We start from the raw sequence: 21,469 nt of genomic DNA, 5'->3' as shown, positions 1-21,469 counted from the left end.
AGGCCATACAAACAAGCAAAGCCCCACCAGCGGGATGCAGGCAGTACACAAACAACACCCTCCGGTCAACGGAAAAACCTCTCTCCATGGAACCGGTCCCTGGTGCCCCAAAGGTTGGGGGCCACTGATGTAAGGGGAAGAGAATACATTATATTTTTATATATATTTGTCAGCATTCAGCTGGGTTAGATTTTTTTTATACATTTAATGTTAGTTGTCAATGATGTATTTGATGTCTGAGCTTTTATTGTACATGTTTTTGTTGTTGATATCAGACATTTGTTAATTTTTTTTTTTTGCTTTATATTTTATCTTCGGAACTAAGCATTAATAAATAATAAACTTGTTTTTAAAAAAGAGTGATTCATCAATGGGACCAATTTCTGAAGGTGGTGGCAGGTTCCCTTTACAGGATCTGCTGAAGCTGGACAGTCACATGTTGCTGTTGTTTCATTTTGGGGACCTGCACTGAGCAAGCAGATGATCTGATGGTCTAACCAACTCAGTGATTCTATGTTATGTCCAGTTTCTATCTGACCTTTTATAAATTCTAGTGTAAACAACAGCTTTCAGAATGTAATCTAAGAGGAATTTGACACAAAGCTGTAAATGCAAATCTCGTGGATGATGTTGCTGCTGTGTAAAGTTGTTGATCCAGGCACCAACATTTAAATCTCTTTTCCTTTTAATTAAACTGAGGCAGTTGAAGGTTATGCCATTGCATAATGTTTCTATTTTAGCATTAGGTAACACAGAATGACTCACCGATAAATGTTGTTCACAAAATCAATGAAAGCATTAGGCTAGTTTTGAAGAAAGAAAATGTTAGCCTTTTTTTAAAAAATGTAGAAGCAAAACTTAAACAAGACATTTTCTTGTTCAATTTCTTGGGTTCTTAATTAAAAGATGCAAAGTTGAATTTCAAATGTCTTTTTTTAAAATTTTTTATCATCTGCAGCTTTTTAGGAGTTTTACTAATTTGATGGCACACACATTAAATAAATGAACATTTTCAGAGGTCCACGAAGTGTAAGATTTCTTCTATTACTGACTAGCAAGAATGTATCAATTCAACAAACTAGAGAATAAGAGGTGAGGAAAAAATGTCAGTGGTACTTACAATGCTTCTAAAGCAGACATGTCAAACTCGCGATGTTACGTGACATCGTGCAACATATCAGGACAGTTTTGCCATTGCCAGCAATGGGGAGGGCGCGGCTTCCGTGTGATGTGTCCGGCCTACAGGCCGGCAGTTTGACACCCCTGTTCTAAAGGGTGCATTTCAGATCAATGTTTATCATTAGAGCAGCGTTTCTCAACTGTGGCAACTTTAAGGTACAGGGACTTCAACTCCCAGAATGCCCCAGCCAGCTGGCTGGGGAATTCTTAAAGTTGAAGTACAAACATATTAAAGTTGCCAAGGTTGAAAAACACTATATTAGAGAAACAAAAGCAGATATCTATTCAGGCATCAAGTGAATTAATCTTTGGCTCATTACAGCAAGTCTGGTGCCTAAATGCAGGAACAGGCTGGCTTCAGAATGGCTAATCCCACATTCCAGAGTTACTGGGGGAAAAAAGGTCCTTTCACTTCATAACAGGAAACAATTTTGCCTGATTGTAAAACTGCCTGCCAGCTATGGGTCAGGAGTTTCACTTCCAAAGAACTTAATAAAGAAATAACATACTCAGAGATTTTCTCAGGGCCAGCCCTTTGGAAATAACAATGCTGTGTGCCATCACTGAGTATACTTTGGTAAATTAACCTTGGGCAGGACTTAATTAGTCAATATGAGAAGCATTAATAAAAATCCCTTTGTATTGCATGTATGTTGCTCAGTGTAAAGTAGTTTCCTTCTTTTTTTAAGTTTTGAAGTAACCTCTTGTTTAATAGTGGAGCAAATATATAAAGCAAAAGATTACCATAAACTAGAAACAATGAACTTCGATTGCAAAAGAATTGCAAAGATTAAAATTTTATCCAATCCTTCTACAAAACATGCATACACACAAGTGCAACACACTCTCATGAAGATGATTACTAGATTACAGGATGGGACCATCTTCCCATCCTGTCACATCTTCATTACTATTGTTCAGGATTCTATAACAAAACCCCAAACCAAACATGAAAGTCATAGCTGTAGCACTAGATGTCCAAGTTAAAGCCAGCTTTAAGCTAAGGTGGTAAAGTTTAGGAGACTCCAATGTTGCGCCTCTCCTTTAAAATTAATCAGTGTAGCTCAGGGATGCCATATGTCTTGAGTTAATATGGTATCAAACATCATCAGTGCACAGTTATTAAAAGTCACTTGGCGTATTAAAGTCCCATATCTCCCCAAAATCTTAATGGGAGGATGGATTTAAAAATCAGCAAAATAAATGCTGTTCATATATTAACAAAAGCAACAGGATCTGGAGTTCTATCCAGATGTACATGCAAATTCAATGTAGCTCATCATCTGGAATCTACTCAATTTACATCAACTGGAATTTATCCAAATTACACAAATAATGATAAGGAATATGGGGGAGAAAGAGTAAACAGGGTCAATTCTATCCAACAGTATATTATCAACCATGGAACCCAAATTATTTACAGTCAATAATGAGAATATAAAGCGACTCCTGCTGACTCTATATCGTTTTCTTGGAATTAGTTCAAAAGTAGGTTGCCTTTGTCTTACTTATCATGTTTTTTCAACTTTTTATTTAAGTTTACATGCCTAGAATTTCTCGACCAGTCTCTCATCCAAGTAGTAATTGGGCTCAACCTACTTGGGTTTTTGAGATCAACCAAGGATGGCTCAGTGCTACCATCTGACTGCTACTTGGCTGGGTACAACATATAAATATTGAATTATAATTCTAAATTAAGACTATATTTTCCAAGCAGAACAGTAGTAAATACATGAAGACAAATCACAAAATGTTACTGTGAGGTAACTCTGCAGTACTCAAGATAGGAACTAAAGAAAATAGTAGGAATTATAATCTAGAGGAATCACTGGCATGAATATAAATTATTACTATTATTATTATTATTATTATTATTATTATTATTATTATTATTATTGTTGTTGTTGTTGTTATTAATAATAATTCCTGACAAATATGAGAATGTTACATTTATTTTACCATGAAGGGAAGTACTTCAGAGGAGCTATGATATGATTGGGACTCGCTTCCAAAAAGAGAATCAAGCATGCCTTCATTTGGAAACTGAAGATATTTAAGTAATTGGAAAATGATGATTATCACATATTTTCTATTCAAAGTCTTCATTAGCAGAGGTTCTGCTATCCAATTTCCAAGTGATATCCTTAGTCGAATATGCGAAAAAGTTAGGGTTAGAGTAACACAATTATCTGGTAAGTAACTTTTATGCAATTCTCTATTCTACCAAAATGAAATACAGCATGTATGTGCTATATGTGTATTGTGCGCAGGTATTTTTTTTCATTCAGCTGCAGGAGCATGCTAATCAGTGCACATTCTCACAAAACAACACTGCAATCCAATTTGTATGCCCAATGGCTACAGATCAACTCAAACGAAAGACATTTCATTAAATTCCAATTCTAATTGCGGAAGTAAAATTTCCTAAAGAGATCCCTCAACAATGACAACAATAAAAAAACCACCATTATATGAGAAATATGGCAATTCATATTTCAGCCTTGTTTCATTAGAAAACTGGGTGGTACAAGTAAGGAAGTTTCACAATGTAAAACTTTTTCCCCCTTTACTTCTCCATGAAATGGAGAAAATGGAAAAAACCTAAATCACTTAGTGAAAATATACAAATATACTCAATGAAATAGAAAATATACAAGCTATTACTGAGATAGCAACAATAGTAACTATTGTTCAAATTAAGATTTTTTTTATTCTGACCAGAGAATAGACAGATATACAGATAGAGATAGATAGATAAAATATACGTTAAATTTTACTGACATAGAGTTAAAGGGAGACTAGTATAGCTATTTCAAGCTATTTAGCTCTCATTAACTAGCCATGCCCTTCTGAGATTCAAACCTGGGCTGCTTGCATATTCGGCAGCTGTATTAACCTCTAGGCCACAGGTTCTCTTTGCTTTTTTGTCAGCTGAAACCAGGGAGGAAAGATTAAGTGTCTGACAGAGCACCCGGTCTACCCAAATATGGGACAGGGTAATCTGCCTTTCAGCCCCAATCTAAGGAGCGTTTTGCAGGCATCGCTTCAATTGAATTGCTTCCACAGTACAGTAATCATGTTTGATTTGTTTTCTTTGCCAAGCTCCACAGAAAATGTTTATAAATGTTATACAAAAGGGACACAAACTTAAAAACAGACCAAAAGGCCTACCATTTGTCTTATTTCTCATAGGGAAACCCTGAACCAATTTGATGCTTAAAAAACGCTTTCAAGCAGGGCAAGAAGTCAAAGGCTAACTATGTCCAACTGCTGTTCCTTAGCATGGACAACTGAAAGTAACAACTGATGGGTTGTGTATATGTGCACGTGCATGTGTGTGTGTGATTAATTCAAAGCCAACTGTTCTGCCACAAAAAGCAGTGAAGAACTATTTGCTATGTTGGCTGTATACCCTCCAATTCTCCATTTCTTTTAGTCTCGTGTATTTTTATACTGAACCCAGTAATTGTTATTCTAAACTGTTTGGGGAGCCCCTTAAAACAGAAAGCAGGTTTCCAATATTTCATGACTTTTGGCCCTTCCAACTTTTATTCTACATTTTTTTTCATCCTCTTCAAAATGTTCTAAATGTAGAGTGATTACCACATTTTTGGAAACATATCCTGCAGTTTATAATTTTGCTGTATCATATATTTTGTTTTGATTGAGCTAAAACTTCCAACATTTGACCTCTATCACTATAAAAAAAATAAGAAAAGTGCTCATTATCCAATTCTGACAAACCATGCATAATTTCATACATCTATCTTCCATTATTTAACATTTTAAAAACAACCAAAATCAACGTAATATTTTCTCAACATCCACAAAAAAAAGTAAACACAGAATTTAAAAAAAGGACAAATACAGGTAGTCCTCAACTTACAAACCATTCATTTAATGACTCTTCAAAGTTACAACGGCTCTGAAAAGGGTGACCTACAACATATCCTCAAACTTACCACCATTGCAGCATCGCCAGTCACATGATCCAAATTTGGGCATTTGGCAACTGGCATGCATTTACAATGGTTGAGTATCCCAGGATCATGTGATCACCATTTGAGACCTTTCCAGCAGGTTTCTGACAAAGCAAAGTCAATGGGGGAAGCCAGATTAATAACTGCAATGATTTGTTTAACCCTGGCCAAAAACCCCAAAAAGATTGTAAAATTGAGCATGACTCACTTAAGTACTGCCTTGCTTAGCAATGGAAATTCTGGTCCCAATTGTGATTGTGGTTGAGGACTACCTGTATAAGAATAACTACGGTATCTATCCTTCTGGTTAATGTTTGGAACAGGGGGAAAAAAGTGGTTGAGATTCATCCTTATTCAACTGATTCCAAAACCACATTCCACTTATATTTTTCTTAGTAGCTTACCAACTTAATTTATTTAAGTTGTGTTAAATCACTGAAACTTTACCCCCAGAGGAGCATCTGGTTTCCATATGTTCTTATGTGAAACAAAAGAAAACATCAAACTTTCATTGAAAAAGGAAAATCAAAAATCTGAGAGCAAAATGCTACAATGCCACTAGGGAAGCTGGAATGCTATGAAAGATGCTTAGGCCTGTTCACAACATTAAATATAGTGCATATGTTTCAGGATACATGAACAAAACAAGCTATACAATTTTGCAAGTGAGTATTTAAATCGGCTTTTCCAAGTAAATTTAGCAGAATACCCTGGCTGCCATTTCCTACCATCAAAAATCCATTCTTAACTCAAACTATATTGGAACTTTCACCGTTGTTCTCATCTTGCCAGCCAATATTTATTAGGCTGTGCTGTGCTCAATACTTGACACAATCTTAATGCTAATAAAAATGCTATTAGACACGTTTCGTAGAACAAAAGGTTAAAAAAACAATGTATTTGAAATTGTGGTTTAAAATGGTAAAATTAGAACTTATCCAACAATACGTGCTTAAGGATGTCAACAAAAATATATTCATCTGATGAACTAGCAACTTCTAGTTACAGGTTTTATTTTTCTTATAATTTTTTAGGTCTGCAGTCATGTGCAAATCTGCAGTTTAAGCAGACAATTTTCTCTTTCGCAGGTAAGTATATTCACATTAAAACTATCTGAAAATTAAGACTATTGGTTTTTCTTGAAATTATCAAGTAGCAATTAGCATGAGCCCATTCACCGATGTAATACAAAATGTTTTGAATTCAAACTGTTTCAATACCAAGCGCATGATTTTGAATGCAAAACAATCTTGAAAGTTTTGAGCATAGAAATTGTTTTGAATTCAAACTCGTTCTGGACTAAAGAAATGTTCTGTACTTTTCTGTGATGATAAAAGACAATTACTTCTCAAAGTCTTTCAATACAAAATTTAAAAGGTTATTTACAGTAAACTGTGTGATTTCCAGTTGTATAGTTTTATATGAGACTGTGTACATTATTTTTCCCAGGCAGCATTTTGTTATTAGAAATATAAAACTTTTAAACAGAAATTGGCACAGAATGTTGTAATTAAAAGTGAAGTAGAAACTTAGAGAAACTTGGTTAATAGTAAATTATTAGAAAAAGAGGGTTCCTAATAATTTAATTCATTTTGCAGAATTCAATATTTTATCAATATTTAAATATTATACTGATGCTTATAATATACCATAAATAAATAAATAAATAAATAAATAAATAAAATAATAAATAAATAAAATAATAAATAAATAAATAAATAAATAAATAAATAAATAAATAAATAAATATCACTTAAATCTATTTATTTAAAATATTTATTTAGCCATCCATTTTTTAACCAACTCTGGGCGGCTATCAATCAAAAATTAAAAAAAACATATAAAATCACTTAAAACTATTTTATTCATTTAAAATAGCCACCCACCTTTCAATTAACCAAAAGATATTGAGGCAAAGCAGGCATTCTGGATTGGCTATTACAGACGAGATCAACCCACAGAAAGTATAAGAACAAAAGTTAAAGTTTGTTCATTAGTCTGATATCCCACGATGTGCTTTCTACTTATCTTGTAAATCTGGCTCAATTCTAACAGAGCAGCTATGCTACAAATTAGGAATGCACATCTTGGATTAAATAGAAGTAATAAATGAAATGTAAATAATTTGATGGTGTAATTGTAAATCCCATGTATTTTTAATTACGGGCATTGCATTTAAAAAAATCAATGCAAGCACAAATTGCAAATTAGTAAATGAGTCTTACTGTGAAAGTGATCAATAATATAGCTTATTCCAGCAAAAACCTTGAGATATGGTAAAAGCTTATAGTCAGTCAATTTTATTACAGTGAAAGAGTAGTACAGAGGAAAAACAACTGGACTTCCGGTGGCGACGCGACGCCGAAGACAGCTGTTTTCGGGCTGCCCGCTCCGCAGCTGTGTTTTTCCATCGTAAACAGCGCCGATCAGCTGTTTAGATGGATTTGAAGCCCCCTCCTCGGGAGAAGAGGAGGGGGTGAGGCCCCAGGTAGGGGTTGAGCTCTCCGGGGCCGCCTGAGCTGAGAGTTTGGGCGGCTGAAGGATTGAGCCCCCCCCGAAGCCTGGGTTGCTCCGAGCTGCGCAGCGCCCCTGCTCCGGGATTTATGGAGCAGAGCCAGGCGTTAGCAACCACCCCTGCCAAAAGGAAATACTTTTGATTGTCAAGATGCAGGCAGAGCGGTACAGGAGGTCAAGGTGATGTGGACTCTTATCTTTACTCTCTAGCTCAATGGATTTTATAGCTTTAAAGTGAAAGTGCGCAATAAGTGAAAGTGGGGGAAGATGGCGGCTAAAACTTCTAAAGCTCTTCGGAGTGCGGGGTCTTCCCTGGTGCAACAGACCTCATTGCAAGCTTTGCTTCCTCCTGCACCTCCTCCGGCATTGACGCTTAAGGATTTACAAGATGCTCTTGGAAAGCATTCACAATTGATGTCTGACATGATGGATGAAAAGTTGAAAAAGCTGGAGGAGAAAATGGAGGAAAAAATGGAGAAATTGGAGAAGAAGATGGAAGAGAAGTTTAGAGCAATGAGGGTGGACATGTTGTCTATGATTGAATCTGTAGCTGAATGTGTGCAACAGCTGGATGTAAAAGTGAAGGATCTCAGTCAAAAGAACTCTATATTAGAAGCAAAGGTATTAGAAAATGAAAATATAAGGGATAAAATGGACGGAGAATTGAGCCTTGTTCAGTATCATCAGATGCAGTATGCTATTAGAATCAGGGGTTTAAAGGAGAATTGTAAAGAAGATTTAAAGCAGCTGATTTCTGAGGCTCTGGAAGGGGTATTGGGCCAGTCAGCATCTGAAATTGAGGGAAATATGGACAAAATTTTTCGTGTAAATTCATGGATTGCAAGACAGAGGAAGTTACCCAGAGATGTGGTGGTCTATTTTACAAAGAGAGTAATTAGAGATGAAGTCATTCAAGCTGCTTATGATACTAAATTGGTAGTGGCTGAGCAAGAAGTCTTGGTTTTAAAAGAGATTCCTCCGAAGATTTTAAGGAGAAGGAAAGATTTTGCATTTCTTGTACAGGAACTTAAGAAATGTGATATTAAGTTTAGATGGGAGATTCCAGTTGGACTGGTGGTGACGCATGAAGGTAAAAGACATCGTCTGGTTACTGTGGCCCAGGCACGTGATTTTTATAGCAATGTGTTAAAAGCAACCCCCCTATCATTTTTGGAAGCTGTAAAGGGATACGGCGAGGGAAAGCTTCAAGATGTTGCAGATAGACAGATAGAGGACAATGGTGTTGGAGGGGATCAAGATACAGTTTCATCGGATGTTGCAGGAGGCCAGAGGATGACGCGTGCCGCCCTAAGAAGAGCGAGACGAGAGCAAGAGCAAGACCAGCAGAAAGTTATGGAATCTCCAAAGTGTACTTACAGTGAAGCTGTGGGAGGGGCGCGGTCCAAAGAAGTTTTGGGGGTCATGACAGACGTGCTCCAAAAGCTTTGGAGTGTTAAGATTGGTGATTAAATTTTTAAATTAGAATGTCAATGGATTAAATTTATCATAGAGGAGAAAGAAAGTTTTTTTTTAATATTTAACACAATTTAAGATTGATGTTATTTGCTTGTTAGAAAAGTATATTAGGGTTATGGACTAAAAGTATGTGTTGAACTAAGAATGGGTATGCAAGCTCCTAATTAACAACAAGTTGTCTTACAGACTGCTTAAACCTTTTTTTTTTACTCTTTTTATTTGAACTCAAGGATGATTTGGAACTGCGAGACATTTGGCGTGATACATGCAAGAATTATTTTTGATCATAGTTTAATTTGGTTGGAGATTATTAAGGTTAATAGAGATAGGCGCTTTTGGCGCGTAACTGAGAATTTGTTTAGAAATTAGAGAAAGGTTGGAGAATGTAAATAGTAGGTGAAAGTTTTTTTTCTTTTTTTTTTTGAAATTAATATGAATAAGGACTGGGATTAAGAAAATCTATTCTGAGTAAAGCTCTTTTTCTGTTTTCCTCTTTTTCTTTTTTACTTTATTTGTAATATTAATATTGTTTGTATTCATTTTATATGAGCTAGAGGGAGATAGAATTAATAGTTTATTGCTGATAACATAGGGGTGCTTATGTTTGTTTTTTGATTTTATACCCTGTATTTAGCTCTGGGAAGTCGGGGGGGGGGAAGGAGGGAATGGGGGAGAGGGATAGGGAGGGTTGGGTGGGGGTGGGGGAGGGGGGATTAAAGTCAAAATGTATTGTAAAACTTTTTAAATAAAAAAAAAGAAAAACAACTAACAAACTTTGGAAAGAAAAAAAAGACAAAACATTAAACATAGGCTAAAAGAATACAGAATATTGTCGCTATTGTTACCACTGTAAACTATATCTCTAGGACAACCCCCCCTCCTCCCAGAATATTATTTGTTTAATAAACTAAAGCATGAAGCTAAAATGTAAGATAGGAATAGGTTGGAATAAAATAGAATAAAGTGACATCCATCTCTTTATTTAATATCGTTCAAAAGTTAGGCTTTTGTGGTATAATTCTCAATAGGCATACAACCTTTATGTTTGCATATAAATTTAATACATAATTATAATAAATGTATAAAAATGCAATCAGGATCAGTGAAAAATGAAATACGGCAACAAACACGGCTTACATGTAGAATAATTTTAATGAACTCTTCAAAAAATATAATTGACAAAAAAACCATACTGCACTATAAAAATATATGTGCGTCTGATGAAATGAATCATAGTCTATGAATAGTCAATAATATTTAAGGCCGCCTCACAGTCCAGCATACTCTGAATTACTTGGGTTTGTAAAAGTTGCTCAAAGCATTTACTTTCTATCTGTGATGGCAGAAAACCACTGCATAGGCACAGCTACAAAAATGCATTGTCAAATGTTTCTCAGATGCAAAAAGGATTAAAAACAGATGGAAAATGTAGGATTGGAAACTGGCATAAGACCATAAGAAAACATTCCCTCTTAAACAAAGCTAAAATGCCATGTCTGGTTCCAAGGACTCTTCATTTGATCTTTACCAGCCTAATCCTGTAGAATCTTTGCTCCAGCTGCAAGGTGGCAGTCACTAGTGAGTCACATCCTGCATGGGGGCTGAAACACTGACTCATTTTCTATCAAGTTAGTGTAAGAAAAACCTCCAAGGGTTTGTAAACTGGTCATCAAATAAAAACTAAAATCTAGTTTTTGCTGTTTCTGTCCCTATATTAATCAACATTATTCCACTGCACTTCTTAGATATCCATAAGTTAGCTTTCAGCAGAAATTCAATTCCACTTGCAAATCTCAGTGGGCATCACATGTAATGAATGGAGTTGAATTCATTTATTTTGGGGTTGGCAAATCCTTCATTATTGAAGACTGAATGGATTCTTACAACGATTGAAATAAAGCAGAAAGAACGTGTTTAAAACTCCTCCATAAAGATTATTTGTTGCGATAATGGGTTTTTCAGGAATCAAGTACCTGATGCTAGAGAAAAAAAATCTCTAAGGTGCTAATTTCATAGGATACTTCTTGAAAATACTAACTTCAAAAGATGATCTATTAGCTTCAGAAGATACTTCTGGTGAGGTATATATTTGACAGCCTGAATTCTAGTTGACTAGTTAAATAATTGATATGTAATTCATTGTATAATTGATTCATACAAAGAACTGCCATATGGAATCTCTGTTTTAATCATGCTTCAGATCAACACAATCTTTGGCTATAGATTCAAGAGACCAATTATTACTTTTGATCAAATGATCCTATTATTTATCTGATGAATCTTAGGGTTTTTTTTAAAATATTGAACATCAGACCAATTTTTGTACTCTCTTATCTTCAACCAGAGATTCCTTAGGCTTCCTTCACTTCCAGCCTACCTGAAGTTGCTCTCCTGACAATTGAATTCCAATTGCTGTTTCTTCTACTCAAGCATTTCTCATCATATAGTCTGCATGTATGTTAACTGAACAAGGGGACAGTATACAGTGTTTCCCTATTTCGAACAATTTAGTTGCTCTTTTTTCCAGTTGATGCTTCCTGGTCATCCTGTAGATTTTTCAATAGGCAAACAAAGTGATCTAGTAAACCAGGTTTTTAAGGGCTATCCAATATGTAGTGATCTATGTAAGTGTTTGTATAATCAGTCAATAATGAACACATTTCTATTCGGATTTCCCTTCTCTGTATTTTTATGAATATAGCATCTGACAGTTTGCATCATTGTGTTGTCTGCACTGTACACTCTTGAGCTCTGTCCTACAACATCCAGATTAGGTACAATTGTTTTATATTTTTAGCAGAGACCATACTTGGTATTGAGATTTAAATTGTTCTTTTCCAATCCCTAGACCATTGCTCTAGTTTGAACACCATACAAATCAGCTGTAGCACTGTAACTGCACCATTTTGAAAGACTTTAAACAATTTGATCAGTGTTTAATAAAATCACGACAATTGTTAGCATCACTTTCTAGGGTCCATTTAATTTCACTTTCTAAAATCTGTCATTTTTCTACAGTTCTTTCATATATTCATACCATTTCTTCTTTCTATCTTCTTCCTAAATATTTGTCTTTTACTGTTCCCATCTTTCCATAAGATATCTCCTTGATTTCTGTAATTTTCTTTAACAAACTTCTGATCCTTCATATTTTTCTATTGCTCATTTACCTTGTGCTTTCCTGTTCCTCTCTGAAACTCAGCATTTTATACAATGTATTGAATATGAATTTGTTTTGACACACATCCCTTGTCGCCTTTTGCTTTAAATTTGAAAGAGGCAGAATACTTTTAACCTATCAGCAAACAGCCATTTCACTTCTTTTTCTTTTTGCATGTCTGGAATTTTGGTTTGCTTCACTTTAAAACCTCAGCCTATAAATTTATTACCTTCAACACATTTTCATAGGGAAACCATCATATCATGTTGGTTTGACAATTTTCTTCAAGTTGTAATTTTTCAAGAAGCCTGATATCAAAAACTCCTTGCAAAATTACAACTTAAAAATATCTTTTCAAGGAGCAAAAAAATAAGATCTAGTGGTGTGATTTGAACCACAGGCAGTACTAAATCTTGTTTTTGCTGACTTAATAAAACTCTTCCATTTTTCTTGCAGGGTACATAATGAATTTTATTTTGGTGTCATCCATCTGTTGATGTGGTACATCAATTCAAGCTTTAGGCTGTTGGGGAAAAGGTATTTGCTATAAATATTACATTTTCTTGGCACAACTATTAGCCTGTGTCCTGCTTCACTTATACATAGAAACGTAATGTTTCCATTATTTCAGATGCTACTTCAGTTCTAACTTTAGCATCCAGTCTCATATAATGAACATGCTGTGGTGTTTTTGGGGTTTGGTGTTGACAAGTTGCTATAGAACAGTTCAACTTCTACTTCCTCACATCTGGAGGTGCAACACAAGACTTGAATCAGCATGATACCTGATTGGCTTGCCTTGGAATCAAATTTGAGATCATTCTAAATTTTTTGAGATCATGCTATCGTTCTTTTTAATCATTCTTACACATCTGAGCACTGACTCTGTCACTTATATATATAATGATAATTACCTCATTTCTCCTATATTTTTCTTGTCTGCAGTGGATTTGAAATTTATTTCAATTCACTGATTCCCAGAATGTCTCTGTCTTGACATTTCTGCTCTGGCAACATCAGGTTTGTCCTGGGTCATGGTTCCACCTAGTACTAGTTCTAGTACTACATACTAGTTTCACATACTAGTAACATGTGTATGTTTGCAACATCATCAAACTTTATTTCTGCTTCTTGACAAATATCAGAAGATGAACATTCTTTCAACTTTAATCAAGTCGCAGCCTAAGAGTGATACATATTGTTCTCCCCAGGAACTTGATGGATACTTTCTGAATGAAGACTTTACCTAGTGTCAGGTTGACATTTCTTCATTATGAATGTCCATTTGATTTTCTTGGAAAAATATTGCAGTGGATGTATTTCCTTCTTGAGTGTGCTTTATTTTGTGTAATCCTTTGTTATCAATGGGGTGGAAAGAAAACTTCTGGGAATAAACACTCCCAATGATATAGTTTGTAGTGTCTCTGGGATGTATAATTCACTTCATTGCATCTATTCATACTATTATTCAAGTCCTAAGGATGAGATCTCATACAGTATTAAACATTGAGCTTTCATTTAGAGTATTGATTTAAATTCTGTATTTAAGGAACGCATTCTACTACTACTCCTTAACAGACAGAACCTAATCATTGGCTAAAAATACAGAAAGGAATTTTGAAGAAAACTAATAAGAGTACAATTGAAGGCTTTCTCATAGTTGTCACACATACCGGTAGACTTGGAAGCAGAATATTTTAAAGGAGTCTATGTTTACCAATCTTATTTTTTTACAATATGCTAAAAAATAAATTTTTTCATAGTAAGTTAAAAAGGGAGCAATGGATATATGATTTAACAAAATACGTTTTAAAGAGTTGTTATGAATAAAGCTAGGTTAGATGACATTTTAGTTCTCCATAGAAGGATTGGGAAATAGATGCAAGTGGTATAACATAGGTGCTTACAATTTTGCACCATACAACTGTCCCACTGTTTTTTAAATAATAAATTGATAGTGCCATACAAAGCTGTCATCATTACAAATGAAGGGTACAATCAAGGTTAGAAAAAAAGCATAGGCATTCCGGGAAAGAAGAATGCATACTTTTTTCTTCTAAGGTAATGTTATTCAATAACAGTCACGGTAATGCCAACAATCATGATAATTACCTTTGCAGATTCATAACCAGATTACCCGAGCAGGTCTTTATTCTGTTTTGTGCTTCCAGATGAGTCATACTTTCTGCACTTATCCCATCAATGCTAAGGACCACATCACCTATTCCGACGTTTGCATTAGCTGCTTTGCCTCCATCGCTCAACTGCAAAATCATAGTAATGTAAGTATTACTCATTTTCATTCTGAGAATGGAGTCATTAGAGCCAACAAGAAGAATTACAACATTTCAAAGTGAAATAAACTTTGATAAGAATACTGTATTTTTACAGTATTTTCTTCAGCAAATCTACTCTGTAGAAAAGGGATAAGATCCTCTTACGTTGGGGTGAACAGTAAATGAAGTCAACCAGGTTCCAATGTTGTATTAAATCAAAACCTAATCTATTAAGTTCTAGCTAAGGTTATTTGGTGTAACCAGCCACTGTGGTTTCCATAACACATGGTATAGCTTGGTTTACTTAATTTACTATGTTAAACTAATCAACTATGGGTTATAAATAAGCCACAGTTTGTCTATCACACATCACTCAATACAAAATGCATTTGCATACATTTTAAGGACTAATAATCTTGCATAATTTTCTAATGAAAACCATACCCCAGTTACTAAGTTTCAATTACAAATTTATAGAAGATATTTTAGTAAACAATCCTTCTTAGAACAATAAGTAGAACTAGGAGGCAAACATATAACTTGTTGCAAGCCCAACCATCTTGCTTATGCAGGTCTATTACTGTGGGTACTCACAACTTCATGAATATCCTAAGAAAAGTCAACCCTATGCCATCAGGATCACAGTAGTAGATTTCCAGAGATGAAAAATGCCCATATTTATTAATTACAGTTGATGTACAAAATATATCACAGAATAAAATAAAGTGCAATTTGATCATAGTAATCAAATAATTATCACAAGAATTGATATAGCACAACATAACATTGCGGGACTTGCATGTCAAATAAATAAACAGAAATACAAGTTATTTTGCACTGGGTTCAGGAAAAATTCCAATTAGACAACTCAAACTTAGTTGTTTAAGAAAAGGTCCAAGGAGTCCAAATGTTTTCAGCTTGCATGTAGAAATTGGCTATTAAGTTGTGAATTAACTCACAGAAGATAATTACTGTATCTTGTAATGCTTTCTCCATGGAGGTCTTTGAACTGAACCAACATTTGAGGAGGATCCGATTGGAGCATTGGGGAAAGAAAAAGTGCAAAAACATCCTTATTTTCTTCAGCCAACTAATTATAAAACTTCAAGTCTGATTTTGGACATGTATCTTCTCCTCTATTAAGGATATTTACAGACACAATATTTCTTCCAAAAGGTAACTTTCAAGAGAAGATTTATAGATAGAACAAGAATAGCTGAGGAAATGCAAGCATTCCTTTGTAAATTCCTTTAAGTTTACTTATCTTAGGATATAAGCCAGATAAAATTGTTATTTCATTTAACAGTTCATTTAGTTGGTATCAAAATCCTAAGTATAAAACTAAATCTCTTCGACAATAAATCTAAATTAAATGTCCAATTTCAAATACTTGTTTCCTTTGATCTTGAGTTGATCTTCTCATGTTCTTATATTTGTACAGTACAAAAAAATGCAGTTATTTTAATTCTTTTCATTCAAACCAGACAGAGTGAGAAAAATGATATTTTCCCACTACTTAGAACTTGCAATTTCAGACAGCACAAAACGTATATATATTATTTATTTACAGGAGCTTATATGCACCTGCAATCCAACAGTAAACTGGACAAACTGAATTAATTTTGGGATTTGAGTAAAGCCTTCTAACACAAGAAAGAAAAGTTAATGATCGCCAATATAACATAATAATTTATTATAAAAGTTAGAAAGCAGCCTTCTATGCAGCATGAATATTAACATGAAAGATTCTAATCAAACTATTCACATCTGCAGACAATACTACAGGCTCTTTGGCTAAGTAATGAAATAGTGCAAGTCCAAGCAGCAAATAAATGAATGGCGTCACAATGCAAAAACTTTAAATGAAAGGAAAACTTGAAAAAACCAGACTATCCTTTCCATGTAGACTGCCAATGTGGGATTATTTCCTACTATATCATGCATGGGCTACTATCCTATCTAATTTCAAGCACGGTTCATGTGTTTTTTGTTTACTTAAAAACATTATAGTGCCATAATGAGACACAGGAGCTCCTGGTGAGAATGTAATCATTGTATCCTGTTTAAATAAAACTCTTTTATCTTTGTTTTGAAAAAAAGATGTTCAATTGTTCAACAATTATATCTGTTGTTTTAGCTACCATTCATGTAATAATGATTCATGTCGGGTTCCAAGTCTTTAATTTTGCCAATGTACTTGTACTTTATCCATGATTATAAATTAGATTCATTTTTTTTCTTAAAAGTTCTTCTTTCGGCATTTCTGGGCTCCAACTCATGATGCCACTGGAAAGCTCTAGACAGCAAACTAACCTGAATTACATAGAATACAGGCCACAGGAATGTCACGTACATCCAGTCACACTGAAATATTTTTTATTTACTTACAACCAGTGCTTTTTTTGTAAAAGAAAAAGGTGCTGGAACTCACACATGTCATACAACCCACCTTGCCTACCCTACAAGGTTCCATCCAAAAAAGGTGTCGGAACTCCGTTCTGAGCGTTCTATGACAAAAAAAAGCCCTGCTTACAACATTAGTACATCCAAATGCATGCTAATAAAATATCTGAATGGTTCGTATTTTGGCATTAACAAATCCATTAACTTATCCCAAAAGGGTGTTTTTAGACTTGGTCCAGACTCCAAATAAAAATCAAACCATAATCAGAGAAGATGTGTTGCCAAGCTGATTTAAATCAGTTTGCATCACATGCCTGAATACTTTCTTTTATGTAAGAAAAAACTGAGCTGGCTTTCTACCATTCCATTTTAGTGCACAAATATATAAAATAGCCAAGCTGTAGGAGAAGAGCAGACAAAGCCTGGGGGTGAAGTCAAGGGAGGACTCAGCCTAGAATCATTACGTGTCCACAAACCTCCAAGTCTATACCATTTGAATTCTGTAAAGGTGAGAAAATCCTTTTCTACATCCAGTTTCTCCATGCCATTCAGAAGGTGAACTTGAATTCATACCACCAATTTATTCAGCCTCAAATTATCCAATTAACCAAGAGATGTCAACAATAGGAAAATACAGGAAAATGATGGTCATAATTGTGCAAATGATTTGTATGCCTTAATCCAATGCTTCTTGTTATTTGTTAATATTTTGGTGGCTTGTATTTAATTAATCAGATAAGCTTTGTCTAGTTGCTATCAACCTTAAAAGGAATTGATAGAACTGGGGAAAAAAAAGGGATTCCCATTATTTAATTCAAGACGTCCAAGGTCAAAACATCAACTGACTTGTTTCTGAAAACCTCTACCAAAGGTTGCCCTAATTATTCGATAATTATTTCTACTGCTGGACCGCTGTGATATTCAAGATAAATTTCCTGAAATTCCACTGTTTTAGGTCCATTACATTTATATATCTTAGGTTCATTGCATTTAATCGTACCTTCAAGCAGCAGATTAACAGTATTTTCTGCTGGGTCTTTGGTACTGTTATTTTCCCCTTCTGTCTGAAATGAATCACACTGATTCTGTGCTTTTGAAGGACACTGACTTTAAACCATTTTATTTATTTATTTATTTATTTATTTATTTATTTATTTATTTATTTATTTATTTATTAAATTTTTATACCACCCTTCTCCCGAAGGACTCAGGGCGGTGTACAGGGCAATAAATATTAAAAACGAAGTACAAAAGTTAAAAAACAATTAAATATTATGCCCAATTAAATATTATTTGAAAACTGTGGGATACGTAAAGTAACTCATTCACATGATCGTGTCCATCACACCACTAAATACATAAGAGATGGCTAAGTTCATATGACAACACATTCAGATTTACTGCTATCAGTGTTTGTTCCTTTTAGTGAGCACATGCTGCTTTTTGGCAGGGTAGATGCTCAATGTCTGATTTGGAATGGTTTATGGAAGATACTGCAAACTCGGCCAAATGCTATTTATAGGGAACCCACTCTCTATTTCTCATATATCCTCTTCTAACCTGATAAGAAAGGGACAGCTAGTCAAATCAGTGGATTCAATTTCATCACCAGTCTTTCAACTCTTTTCTTGTAAGCCAGTGGCTCATGAACTGGGGACAATTATCCCCAAGAAGGTATTTTGGGTATACCTGAAGCTAATGGAACAATTAGTAATTGTGTGTTTGTGAGTCAAAGCTCCAGTTTGGTACTGGCACTGCCAATAGGAAAAGGTAAAGGTTCCCCCGCACATGCCGGTGGTCATCTCCGTTTCAAAGCCGAAGAGCCAGCGCTTGTCCGAGGACGTCTCCGTGGTCATGTGGCTGGCATGACTAGATGCCAAAGGCACACGGAACGCTGTTACCTTCCCACCGGAGTGGTCCCTATTTTTCTACTTGCACTTTTACGTGCTTTCGAACTGCTAGGTTGGCAGAAGCTGGGACAAGTAACAGGCGCTCACTCTGTTACGCGGCACTCGGGATTTGACCGGCCAAACTGCCGACCTTCAGATCGACAAGCTCAGCATCCTAACCCACTGAGCCACCATGTCCCTGCCAATATATTTGTATAAAATAATTCCTTTGTGGGAAAAGAAAGGAAGGAAGTTAATGATATTATTCAAGACCAGGAAAAGGATCAAACCATGTAAAACCCCAGGTGCAATCTAATGCTAAAATAATATCATTAAGAATAAAAGCAGAATTCTGCTCTGGGTAATATTAAAATGAGAGAGAGGCTAACTCTGGCTACACAAGACCAAGCCTTAAGAACAAATGCATTCAAGGCCAGTATTAGAAGATGGCAACGGACAGCAAATGCCATCAGCAAAGCTGAAGAAACAGTGGACCACCTAGTTAGCTATTGCAAGAACATATCTCAGACTGAATACAAACAATGACATTATAAAATAGCAAGAATGAAGCATTGGAATAGCTGCAAGAAATACTGCAAGCAAGGACTGGTAGGACCACAAAATAGATAAAGTAATAAAGTAATAGAAAATCAAGACGCTAAAGTGCTTTGGGATGTTAGAATTCAAGTAGAGAAGCATTGGCCACACAATACCCCAATCTTAATAATTAGGAGAGACAAAAAAAGTGTTTGTATTTTCTGTATCAAGTGTTAAAACAATTTATTTTGTCTTTAATATTGGGTGCCTACAGTCAAACAGCTCTGAAATTATTCATTCTTGTGAATTTTAAAAACTGAATTGAAATTCACTTCTCTTGAAATACACATCTCTTAGACTTAGAAACAAAATAAAAATGTCATAAGAAATGTAAATTCCAAGTATTTTACATACCTAACAAATGCTGAGTTTACTTGGAATTCACATTTCTTACATTTTAATATTATTTTCAAGTGTAAGAGAAATGTGCATTTTTATTCTACATAAGATTATATAAGATCTGTGTGCATAAATATTTGAGCACTGTTCCTTAAGCTGTTCCTCTCCCATTGATATACCTGATTATCTAGTTAAATCAGGGGTCTTTAAACTTGGCCCTTTTATGGCTTGTGGACTTCAACTCCGAGAATTCCTCATCCAGGCAAGCTGAGAGCCTCTTGGTTCCCCTACTCTTCCCTAGCAACTTGCTGACATTTATCAAATATCTTTTTCAAAGAGACAACTCTAATAGCTATGAGCATTTGAAAGTTCTACATTATTATTATTATTTGGCAAAGAGTGTTAGCTAATCAGAACTACAATTCAAGGCTTACTGATATTCAAGCTTCCTGATTTGTGGTAAGGCACTATTTTTCACACCTCAAAGATTCTTAATGAGTCACTAATGAACAAATCAGTTGAGATAGCATTTGGGTTCCCAGATGGACAGGAGACATAGGATATTGCCGGTTTGGGTATTTCATAGCTTAGATACTGCATCACTGCAGTATATTTACTGCTGGGCAAGACTCTGCCTAAGCCCAAAGCCCAAATGTACATGACATTTGTTAGTACTGTAAATGTCATTAGACACATACCATGCCATAGTATGTCAGTCTGCAATAATACTGATTCCAAAATACTCTTCATACATTCTTCTTGCCAAGATACATAACATAAATTTATAATCAGGTAACACTGCCCAGAAAATGTAGCTTCAAGTAACATGTATCTAGGAGTCATATTAGTGATTTTCTTTGTTGTGCCATGTAATTCAGTATGCAAATAAAAAGGAAAAAAAACCTTTATCTACTTTTGTGTATTCTGTGTAGTCTAGCAAATTTATACTATTTCACAATATGGACAGAGATAATTTTATTTATTTCATTTATAGCTTTATTTTTTTAAAAATTCGTTCATGGCAAACTATATAGAGATCCCATATATTCTTCAGGAAATGATGCCGGACTTAGCAGTCTGATATTCTGCCTTGTGTGAGGCAAATCTTTTTGGTCAAGAGCTGCAGTGAAGACAGAGGAGAGAGTCAGCCACATGTGGAGACAGAATTTGCTTGCCTGCAATATATCTGCTTCAGGAATTACACTCTAGCTTATCCATTTCCCATCAAAAATGCCAAAAATATATTTTCAGTTTTTGCAAATGTGATCATACAACTAACCCACAAAGCTAAGAGAACTCAGATTGTCCAATTCAGATTTAATCCCCTGCCTAAGATTCCAGCCTAATCTAATTTCTATATGAATTACTGTTCTAGATCTTTTATTTATTGTTCCTAGACATGGAGAACCATTCAAGAATTTTCTATCTGCATCCCTGGGCATCAAAATGTAGATCATTCCTGCAAGAATTTTGCATTGCCTTCCTAAAAAACCCAACTTTCTTTTGGCAAATGCCTGCATTCTGAAGCACGTTGTGTAGCTAACAAGGACACCACTAGCAACTTGTCAAAACAATTGAAGATACACTTTTCCTAGGAAACATATTGTCAAGTTGTTGTTTATTCCTAATGAGCCTTTGAAAGTTCTACTGAAAAAA

General features: G+C 35.0%; 1 protein-coding gene across 4 annotated transcripts in view; it reads right to left on the bottom strand.

Annotated features, from left to right (window-relative positions):
- PDLIM5 (PDZ and LIM domain 5) overlaps nucleotides 1-21,469 on the bottom strand; it is a 147,827-nt gene that overhangs the window by 97,035 nt on the left and 29,323 nt on the right. For all 4 annotated transcript variants that reach the window (XM_081332577.1, XM_081332580.1, XM_081332578.1 and 1 more), the window contains exon 3: nucleotides 14,422-14,573. In XM_081332577.1, the coding sequence (XP_081188703.1) occupies nucleotides 14,422-14,573 (152 nt within the window). The remainder of the gene's footprint in view (nucleotides 1-14,421; nucleotides 14,574-21,469) is intronic.

The sequence above is a fragment of the Vipera berus genome (assembly GCF_964194415.1).
Source record: "Vipera berus genome assembly, chromosome: 7".
Taxonomy (NCBI): Eukaryota; Metazoa; Chordata; class Lepidosauria; order Squamata; family Viperidae; genus Vipera; species Vipera berus.
Note: the sequence above shows the minus strand (reverse complement) of the source record. Positions and strands in the feature narration are given on the sequence as shown.